At 36.0% G+C, this 12,012-nt stretch overlaps 1 protein-coding gene across 2 annotated transcripts in view; it reads left to right on the forward strand.

Moving 5' to 3' along the window:
* Positions 1-12,012, forward strand: part of LOC106873978 (gamma-aminobutyric acid type B receptor subunit 2) — a 1,140,241-nt gene that overhangs the window by 459,556 nt on the left and 668,673 nt on the right. For both annotated transcript variants that reach the window (XM_089355293.1, XM_089355294.1), the window contains exon 3: positions 4,431-4,601. In XM_089355293.1, the coding sequence (XP_089211419.1) occupies positions 4,431-4,601 (171 nt within the window). The remainder of the gene's footprint in view (positions 1-4,430; positions 4,602-12,012) is intronic.

Raw genomic sequence — 12,012 nt, forward strand, 5'->3', positions numbered from 1 at the left:
GCTAAAGTGGTGAGCCATGATATATATATGTGTGTATATATATATATGTATATGTATATGTATATGTGTGTGTATATATATCTATCTATCTATCTATCTATCTATCTATATATATATATATATATATATATATATATATATTATAAATTAACTACCAACAAAAATAATTGGTAAGCTAACTCAAAAAATTATCACCAAAACAGCAGGAAAAAACGACAGTGAAGGTATGCAGACTCTTCAAGAATCGACCCTTTTGGTTATATTAATAATAATAAAGGAGTTACGACGCAAACACGTATGTGGATGTATGTGTGTATGTATGTGTGTGTGTGTGTATGTGTTTATGACCTGTGAAGTTAGCTTCTTTGTGTATGCATACATATACATGTGAGAATGCACGTGTGTGGTGCATGAACGTGTGTGCGCGTATGAACGTGTGTGCGTGTGTGTACGGGCGCACACGCGGATGCCTGTATGTAGGTAATAGCGTTCTTTTTGCTAAAACTTTAAAAAATTTTGTTCGGTTTTTGTAATTGTGAAATTTTTTTCGCCATGAACGGTTTGTGTTTTTAAACGGAATATGTTCATTTGAATTTATACGTTTTTGCGTCGTAACTCCTTTATTATATATATATATATATATATATATATATATATATATATATATATATATATACATATATATATACGTATATATATATATACATACACCCCCCACACACACGCACCCCCACGCACCCCCACATATATATATATATAAATATATGCATACGTACGTCACTAAAGTGGACAGGGGCGCTAATCAGCGCAAGTATTGCTCTAAATAAGAGTTAAAACAACAAAATAGTCATAAAGGCGCTATCTTAATGAGGCGACAAGGGAGACAATCTCCCTAGGGTTACAGATAGAGCTAGATCAGCGATGATTTTGTATTTTGATGCTTAACGCATCTTAACGCCAATCAGTAGCCCTCCCCGCGGCTAGGGTTAAACTCATCACCCCTCGTCAACTCGTTATATTTCCGTAGATATATACCGTTTGTGAAACAGTACAAGTGAACATTATAAATGATACGCGTGGCTAATTCGAAAATTTACAAACTAAAGCAGAAAGGCATACGTCACTAAAGTGAAGAAGGGCACTAATCAGCAGTAATCAACACCAGTATTGCTGGATATAAGAGTGAAAACAACTCAATAGCCACTAAAGTACAAACTTTATGAGTTAAATGCGAAACCATCGTTGATCTGGTTCTATCTGTAACCGTAGGGAACTTTTCTCTCTTGTCAGCTCATTAATCTCCCTATACTTTGTTTAGATAACATACTGAATATCTTAATGACGCATTGGGCATTCCGATCATTGAAACGTCAGAAATGACACTATATAATATATATTTCATGTCGTTCTACTGATATTTTAATTGAAAATTACTATGTTATGTAAAAGATGTATCACTTTAGTTTTTCTTACACCCATTAGTACTACATCTAAATCCATAGATATTTATCGTATCCATATTCATAGAAAGTGGCCATTTATGAACATCTTCACTACAAAATCGTTCGCAAAAAATGTTACTTATTATCAGTCCAACTTTTGACATTCAAAAATGTATATACATCTATATGTGTGTGTGTTTATGTGTGTATACATGCATGTACGCCTGTGTGCATTTGAAAAACTATAATTAATAACAAATTTCACAACCATCACACAAAAACCTCTACACAGATTTTCACGTTCCTGTTCGTCGGGCAGTTGTAATACTGTCTCACAACTGATCGACGACGGGAACGTGCAACTCTGAGTAACAGTATTTTTTTGTAATATCTTTGCAGCTTTAATAAAGAATTATATAACTCTATCTTGGGTATTCGATACTATTTTTCTACTTTATTCTGCTTTTGAGTATTTACTAGTGAATATGTGCATATATATAACAGAATTTGTCTGTCTGTCGGTATGTGTAAATCCCTAAAACACGAGAAGTACCAAACCGATTTCGTTCAAAGTTTACATATACATTACTTATGGTCCCTGGAACGTCATGGGCTAAATACGTTTTAACTTCTTGCCTAATGCTGGCCTCTAGCAATATTTTAGACTGCTTCGGTATTACGTCATAAAGTGCAAAAATAAGACCTATATTGTAATATCATATAATATTGTTTCATTTTTATTCTTTCACATTTAATTCTAATGTTATAACACTAAGATAATCTTATTTCTATTATATTTGAAATAAATGAATGTTTATATCCTAATGTGAGCAACAGTACGCATCGGCAACTTGCCGTCTTTACGGCCACGGCAACGCAATGCTGACATAACGAACGGCTGGCGGTTTAACGCTTCACAAAAGACAATGAGGTGGCAAGTCCAAGGTATATAAAAGTACAAACTTATTATTCAATTACCAGTTAATAATTATCGCAACATGTTAACGTTGCAAGTTATTTACAACTACATATTAACCCTTCAACTAACATTTAATACACGTGCTTAATGTATATATATATATATGTTAAGAAATTTAGCTATAATAATCATTGTGGTATTTACCGTTAAATTAGTAGTTCGTACATGTGCTTCTATTTGCTTAAGTTGTAATCCATTTGATTACTTTACACCGCATGCAAAAATAAAGACAAAAACTGCTTACAAAAATATAGATAAATGTATAACCAAAGTTCCTGCAAATTTTACTTTATGAGGGATGTAGGACAACAAACCCAAAGGAGGTGACACAGCTTCAGTCAATGGGTCGTGTTAGACGCAGCGACGACAGCCGCAAAAGAAATATCTACTGAGAGCTATTCGGTGCGTTATAAATCGCATCCCCGCCCAAATTTTCCATGATAGGTTAGGGCCTGTAATGCTCCAAACGCATCACATGTCACTTAGTCGAATTAGCCCACCATTTACCTTAGAAAGTATTTGTCGTCAATGCTGCACTTTCCCGTATCACCTCTTTCAACATAACTGTAATGTGTATATATATATATATATATATATATATATATATATATATATGTGTGTGTGTGTGTGTGTGTGTGTGTGTGTGTATATATATATATATATATATGTACGTGTATGTGTGTGTGTGTGTGCGTGTGTGCACGCGTGTGTATCTATACATATATATAGATATGTGTGTGTATATGAATATAAGCATGCTTGCATGTATACATACATATATGAATACATATATGCATACATATTAAAATAGGTGGCATCTAGCACATTTTACTGTATCTGAACTCAGATTTTCATGCTACGAAATAGAAAATAGAATTTTTCAGATTATGCAATGTAACATTAACTGCAGCTTGAATTCCTGGACAATGAACTGCCATAGAAATTCTAAAACTAATTTAATAATTCTTTCCCAGTTTTCATTTCAGCAACAACAGGATTAAGCTTATACAGTCTTGCCTAATATATATTTTTATTTGAACTATCGTGGTAACTATCATAGTAATTGAGCAAGGTGTGTCAATCTCTTGGAAAAAAAACCCAGTTGATTTTGTTAATGGAGGGCGCCTGATGTTACGATTGATATGTTAAGTTTCACAATATTAATATGGAAATAAGATTTACAATTTAAGATAAAGAAATGTAGGAATTTGTAATTGAATTTTTAAATAGCTGCATATCTCAGACGTTAATCAAATTTTGGAAGGGTTTGAAAATTATTCTGCAATCGTGTATATAATTTCTGATAACATAGCATATACTTTTCATAGGAGTAGAAATGTTTAATTAGACGACCCTTTGGTCAAATGTCTTAATTTTTGTGTTTCACGTTAGATATAATCGTAAGTTGAAATTTCGAGATATGAATATACAAATATTATTGCATACACACACACACACACACACACACACACACACACACACACACACACACACACACACACACAAACACACAAACATGCAATATGTATTGCAAGATACAAAAAGATAATAATTATCATCTTATTTGTATCTTACAAAATGTATGTATTTATATATGTAGAGAGAAATAGAGAGAGAGAGAGAGAAGACTGATAGAGAGAGAGAGAGGAGACTGATAGAGAGAGAGAGAGAGGAGACTGATAGAGAGAGAGAGAGGAGACTGATAAAGAGAGAGAGTGAGAGAGAAAGAGAGAGAGGAGACTGATAGAGAGAGAGAGACTGAGAGAGAAAGAGAGAAAGATCTACTTTAAAGATAATATTAAGTGAAGAAATGAGAGTTTCGAACATGATAGTAAGTGTAACTGCCATGCGCACTTAAGTTTCTTGGTATGTTTTAGCTTATACTTAATATCTATTTTGGGGTTACCGAGTGTAGGTACCTTCTCAATAAGCACATACTTACCTTTGATTTTGTAAATAATTACTTAACTTAGTGCTTACTAAATTCATTTTAATTTATTATTTTTCAGTTATCTTATGCTGACACAAATCCTTTATTGTCAGATCGAAAGGAATATGAAAATTTTTTCCGAACAGTACCCAGTGATAGCGATTTTAATCCGGCCAGACTTGCACTTTTGAAGCTTTTCCAATGGTCCCGAGTTGGGACCCTCTTTGAAGATACATCCGAACATGGATATGTAAGTAATATTTTGTTTGTGTTTCCTTAATATAAGGGACTCGTTTTTAATAGAAGAAAAACATGGCTAGTAATTTAGCGTTTGTTAATGTATACTTTTTCTTTCATTCTACGAAATGCAAGACTGTCAGGGAATAGATGTAGAGATATCTTACACAATATGCAGTAGAACCTCGCAGTGCGAGTGCACTTTTGTACGTGCAATTTGCTATATGACCCGAGGCTCACGCAAATTTTGGCCTTGAAGTACGAGCGGAAATCCACAGTAAGCGCGAGTTTCATTCAAGCGACCGCTAGTCTGCGCTGAGCTCACACAGGCTCTCCCAACAAGAGCAGTCTCCGTTCGCTCAGTTCACGTCTTTATCTCGTAGCAGCATCCCTCTTGTGTTTTTCCCAGTGTTTTTGTTGATTTTTGTGCATATTTTATTATTATTGGTTAATAATCAGTTGTGTTAGCCATGGGTCCTAAGAACGTTAGTGCAAAGGACATTGCTGAAAAGGAGAAAAAGCAGATTACAATAGCATTGAAGAAGGAAATCATTACTAAACATGAGATAGGAGTGTGTGTAGAGAGCATAGCACGTCAATACCACCGAAGAACGTCGACGATCTGCATTATCCTGAAGAAAACGGATGAGATCATGGCCGTTACGACAGCAAAGCGTGTCCCCATGCTCTCTAAGCAACGCACATCTCTCCACGAAAGGATGGGAAAAGTGCTGCTCCACTGCATCAACGAGAAGTAACTCGCAGGGGACACGATTACGGAGACCATCTTCTGCGAATAAGTACGAGCGCCGCATGGCGATCTTCTGAAGCCAAACCATGGAATAGCAACAGAGAAGACATCAGCAGACGCATTTAAGGCCATTCGCGACTGGTTTTATAATTTCAAGAAGAGGGCTGGTGTTCATAGCACCGTCGGGTATGGAGAAGTAGCGGGCTCTGACACGATGGAATTTGAAGATTACGTGCGTGAATTCCGTCAGCTGATTGCGGCCGGGGATACATCGCACAACAGGTATTCAGCTGTGATGAAACTGGCCTTTTTTGGAAAAAAAAAAAAAAACTGCAGAAGAGAAAAAATGCCTGGCCACAATCCTATATAAGTTAGAACAACTCACGCCCTTTGTGCCAATGCGAGTGGAAACGTTAAGATTAAGCCGCTACTTGTCCACCATTCCGCAAACCAACGAGCTGAACGCAAGTAATTCACCAAGTAATTCTTCTCCGATTGGGCCAACCTTGTATTCGGAGCAGTAGTGAAAAAGTATTATTTGGAGAACAATCTTCCTCTCAAGGCCTTCCTCATCCCCGGCTATGCTCCTAGTCGCCCTATACACCTCATAGATGTTGTCCTGGACGAATTTAAATTTATAAAAGTTATATACCTTCCACGGAACACCACCCCTATCGTCAAGGCATATAGACCAACATGTGATTTCTAATTTTAAGTAATTTAACACCTGTTTTGTCGATGTTTGAAGTCACCGAAAACACAAATCTAAACCTTCGTAAGTTTTGGAAGGAGCACTACAACTTTGTAAACAGTTCGAATATCACCGATATGGCCCAGCGGTGTAGCGGAAGACTGTGTGACAAAGTGACAGAAAGTCAGTGTTGGCAAAGTGAGAGTATTTTTGTGAGTTTGTAAAAAAATATAACCAAGTGAAAGTAGCTACAATTTGTGCAACTGCTTTATTTAGTAACACTAATCTGGTACATTTTCGTAACATTTTTAAAGGCAGGAAAAGCAGGCTTCTCTTGAAATGTTTCTAATGAAACGACCTGCAAATGTAAAAAGTGAAGAAATTGTATTCAAAAAGCTTAAATTAAGCTAATTCAGAGAGAAAACGCCAGAAATTGTTCTTCATGATGTCTTAATGGAAGGAGATTCTCCTTGTAAACAGTAATCCTACTTCTATCGTGTTCCTCGAACATAAATAGTCCGATCTTTAAGGTAATTTAGTTAATAAATCCAGTTTACATAATTCTTATGCATTCTCTTTTTTATAACTGTCATTTTATTTGTAAGTACACTTTTTTTCTGTTTTAAAACACATAAGAAATTATTTTTGATTGGTTTTATGGGGCTGGAACGGATTAATTATATCTTGATTAATTTCAATGGGGAAATGATATGTAAAACAAGTAATTCGTAAAACGAACTCGGTCTTGGAAAGAATTAACCTGATACTGCGTGGCATCATTGTACTATGCTTTATAGGTAATAATATAATATATAACAAGATATAGACAATAAAATTACTTAAATCAAAGACACAAGGACGTAATGTTATATCGAAGTTGTCGCAATGCAGATCAACATCAGCACATAATTGCTTGATATAATATCGATTGATCCAGGATGATCAAAATCCAGTTGTCACTGGCAAGGTTTCAATTCGTACAGAAAAGAGCTGCAACTAAATAGAGATATAGTCTTTATCGCATGTTCTTCCGATTTAGCCAGTCATCACCCTTTGCATTCTAAGCTTAGCATGTCATGTAATTTTAGCCAAATATTTTATCTCGATTAAACTACTACAGATAGATGCCAAATTTTATCTCTCAAATGAAATCTCATTAATTTAAGAAGTGATACAACACCTTAATATTGGATAACGTGATATCGGTTGTAAAATTCCAGCAAAAATACAGTATTGGCATAGTTTGATTGTCTTTCATAACCGGAGGACACATTTACAGCATCATGGAGCTTCACAAGAAAAAACAAATGCGAAATATTTACCCGAAGCAATGATTATTATAGCAGGTTAATGTTATCCATTCTATATATATATCAGATAAACTGTTATAGCATCAGGAGAGTAGGAATTAGAATATTAGTTACGTGCATATGAATCCAAGGTTAAATTGTATATTAACCTTAGTATCATTTGATGCAAATGCTATTTCAACTGGCTCTCCCATTGTTAGACATATTGGTGAATTAGAGGACTCATTCAAGACAAACGCTATCAAACATGTTGGTGCCAATCATTTGTCAATAAAAGAAACATCATCACATGATATCTAGTAGAGGTCGTTTGTAACCAAAACAATATGTCTACTTTACTTGTTTTAAGAGATTACCGTTCAATAACATTAAGACGGCACTCACTTCAAAAGTCATGTATATGTGCAGATAAATAAACATGATGTCATAGGCTTCAAAATATGAACTGTGATCCGGTATTCGATAAAAAAAATAGTTATATGTAATAGTATTTGGTCAAAAGATGAATGTTCTCTAATCTTCTTTTAAGAGTAATATATTACGTATCACTTAAGACTCAGAGATTCATAATCATGTATGTGACAATTTCATAAAAATATACATCGATCTCAACAATACACCAGCACAATATACCAACGGTACGCCAGTTCTCCTCTAGGGGTAGTATCGACGAACATGGCACTCTGGTATGTGTGGCTATCATACCATGAGTTGACCTTCCCTGTTTTCTTCTTAGTCCTTTCAATGGTGTTCCATGACTTGCTCCTATAGAGTGGGCAAATCCCATTCCTATCGTTACGTATGATAGTTTCAAATTTCCTCATGGCTCCTTTGTATTCTCTAATCCTTTCTTTATGGATGTAACCTGAAAACTGCATGCGGTGAACGAAATGTTGTATTTGTCTCTGTAACCATGCAGGGTCGCACATGCGGGACACATTTCGCATTACTCTGACGAGGTTTGCTATCAATATATTGAATTTAGCATCGTCCGCGATAGCAGAGTTCCGGTGGATCAGGTATTTGAAGGCCATAGTTTTGGCATAGTGTGAATGAAGTATTCGAGTTTTATTATTCTCATTTTCCAGTTCTGTATCTAGTACTGGTAGTCTATGATTAGGGTGTTTAGTAGAGTAGTCTATCGTGACCTTAATACTCTGGTGGATGGAGTTAGCTATTTGCTGGATGCTCTCCATAGTATTAGTTTCTATTTCTATTTCAAGAGTAATCACTTGTTGGGGTGCATTTACCACTACGTTGATATCATCGACATAGCGAGAGTACATATTCACGAGTATGGAGTTCTGTGTCAGGCATTCCTTTAGCCCTCTGTCTCAGGCATTCCTTAAGCCCATCATACCATGAAGATTTTGGGCATATCACCGGCGATACTAACGCCAATGGCTTCCCCTTCGTCCTGGGCGTATATTTTGTTGTTAAACTTAAACGTGTAGCCTTTTAGGGTAACACTTATGCGAGCTCCTAGTGCATATGCGATCATTTTCTTTATATGATGAACATTTATATATATATATATATATATATATATATATATATATATATATATTTGCAAAAGTGCTTTTGAAATATTTTAAAATTATTTTATCATTGTCTTCATTATAATTTTAAAATGCTGCTCTGAAAAGCCTCGATGCCAAATGCCAGCATGTTCAAATGTTTAATAATTTCAGAGGGAGTGTAGAAAAATTCTGGATCTTTCTGCCGTGAAAAGTATGTGAAGTTTTGGACTGCAGACTTGGTATTTTGAGGAAAATGTAAGATGTTAGATATGAGAGATAAAGATACTGTGAGGTACAGCAATTATTTCCACTATCTCCACACAGTTGTCATTCAGCTTCCAAAATGTTTTGAAATCTCCCAATATCCAATATGTTTTTGAAATGTTCTACATCATGCGGGAAACATTTCCTCAGAAAGAGATACATAGTGGGAGTTGTTTTTATCAGAAACCTCTTTTCTGGAGTTTTGGCAATGATGTACTCATCCAGACCTTCACTCGTTGTCAAAATTTTTACTTGTTTTTTGTCTACAATTTCCATTAATTCCCTGTTCTTCTTCTATAAAACTGTGTACTTCAGAGCTCATCCGAGCGCTGTTGTTCTGCAGGTTCCGTCTCTTGTAGTTGATGTGATTGTTGCCGTTTTGGTTTTTTTTCTTTTTCTTTTGGCTTCCCTTGTTGCGGATCTTGTAGTGTCTCTCGCTGTTGGTGTGAAACAATAAATAATGATTTCATCTATTTACACAAGGGTGAAGTGTGAGGAGGGCAATACAGAAGCTGACATAAATCATGAAATGATAAAAAATTAAGTATACACGGTATATACTGAAAAAGAACGGACATATGCATAGCATATAAACATAAAGAAAAAGTGGCGGAGAGAATGATAGAGATATGGCAATCTTGATACACCTCTAGGGATAATCAAGGAAACCCACTGTCCGAGATTTTCCTGCTTATGAATTTCGATCAAGAACAACAAACGAGAGAGAAGAAACTCTACTCTGTATGGAATTATATGGTCAGTTCCACCGTGAAACTAACAGATGAAAAGACCAGGAAGCATCATGGAGGTAGCTCAACAAGGGTGAGCTAAAATAGAATAATGGAAACCTAACCATCGTGGCCCAGGACCAGGCATTGAATACCAAGAATATATACAACACACGTGCATCGAACTTCTGCAGAATGTGTGGGAAGAGGGTCGAAAGCGTGACTCACATTGTTAGTGCTTGTGAAAGTCCTGCGCAGAAGGCGAAAACGCGTAGACACGACAAAGTAGTCCAAAACCTCCACTGGCTACTAAGCCCTAACTATCGATATGAGGTTACGGGTGCTTGGTATCAACATACACCCGAAGAGGTAATGCAGAAAAGGGGGAAGGCAAAAATCTTCTGGGAATTCGATTTCCAGACAGACAAAGAGTTAGAGCACCAAAGGCCGGATATAGTAACCTTTAGGAAGGACAAACAAGAGCGCCTAATACTCGACGTGCAAAATCAACACATCATGAAAGAAAGGGAAAAATTGATAATTATGGAGACCTGAGAATTTGGATCGCTAAGCTGTGGTAGCTACGAGAGTGGAACATAAATGTTATCCCTATTATCATCGGGGCATTGGGTTCAATACTACCCAATCTGAAAAAACATCTGAAAACCTTATAAATACCTTACAATCTAGATGTGTTGCGAAACTCGGCATTGCTTGGAACTGCACGCATATTGCGTAAAGTACTGCCTGTCTGAGGTCCTAGTTGTGACTTAACAAATAGTACAAACCTCTGGTAGATCCAATATCTTCAATCAACCACCTTATGATATTGTATACTGTGCGACGTCAATAATAATAATAATAATAATAATAATAATAATAATAATAATAATAATAATAATGATAATTTTTTTTTAAATACAAATTTAACTGTGAATTTGCGTGTGTAAACTGGGAATGCATTCAATGAGCTTCTCTGCCTTAGGTGTACGGAAAACACTCGCCAAGAAATGAAAGAAAATATGAAGAAAGAAGAAAAATAAAAACAACATAATAACGATAATGATAAGAATAAAGGTGGCGAGCTGGTTGAAATGCTTAGCGATATTTCGTCTGCTGTTACGTACTGAGTTCATATTCCGCCGAGGTCAACTTTGCCTTTCATCCTTTCGGGGTCGATGAAATAAGAACCAGACACGCACTGGGGTCGATGTAATCGACTTAATCCCTTTGTCTGTCCTTGTTTGTTTGCTCTTGTTGTTCACCAGAAGAGCAGCAAGTTTTGGGGAGGCGATGTGTTGATTGTTTCGACCCACTGTTTAATTGATACTTATTTTATCGACCCCCAAATGATGAAAAGCAAAGTCGACCTCAGCGGAATTTGAACTCAGAGCCTTGCGACAGGTAAAATGCTGCTAAGTATTTCGTCTGGCGCACTAACGATCCTGCCAGCTCACCGCCTTGTCAATAATAATAATGATTATTATTGTCATTATTATTATTATCATTATTATTACTACTACTATTATCATCATCATCATCATTATATCTACTCTAGGCACATGGCCTTGAAAATTTGGTGGGAAGGGGGCCAGTCGATCAGTTACGCACTGGTGCGTAACTGGTATTTATTTCCCCGACTTCGAAAGGATGAATGGCTAAGTCGACCTCGGCGGAATTTAATCTCAGACCGTAGCGATGCTCGAAATATCTCTCAGCATTTTGTCCAGCCTGCTAACACTTCTGCCGCTCGCTGCCTTTTTAATAATAATAATAACAATGACGGTGATGGCGATGATGGGATTTTGCTTGACATGGGAAATGAGTCAAGGCTATCGAATATACGTATTACAGATGAAAATTTAAAAAGAGAATGATACATGAAATAGATAAATTGGAAATGTCTTCGAGACGCTGCTTCTTACTGACTCTGGTTTTAAAAGCATATTGCACTAATTCTTAGTGTCTGCATAGAAAGTTATTACTAGCATATATAACGAAAACATGAATAGTGTTAATACATATACATGAGAGAGTTGAAGTCAATAATTATAAGCCTGTTACAAACTTATTATTGATCAGGAAATTAATAACTGATCACATTGCATCTAAACCTATGTCTTTTGGGGTCATAACTTATTAACGGAAGAAGAAAAGTGC

This window comes from Octopus bimaculoides, chromosome 7 (genome assembly GCF_046866305.1).
Source record: "Octopus bimaculoides isolate indiv1 chromosome 7, ASM4686630v1, whole genome shotgun sequence".
Classification (NCBI taxonomy): Eukaryota; Metazoa; Mollusca; class Cephalopoda; order Octopoda; family Octopodidae; genus Octopus; species Octopus bimaculoides.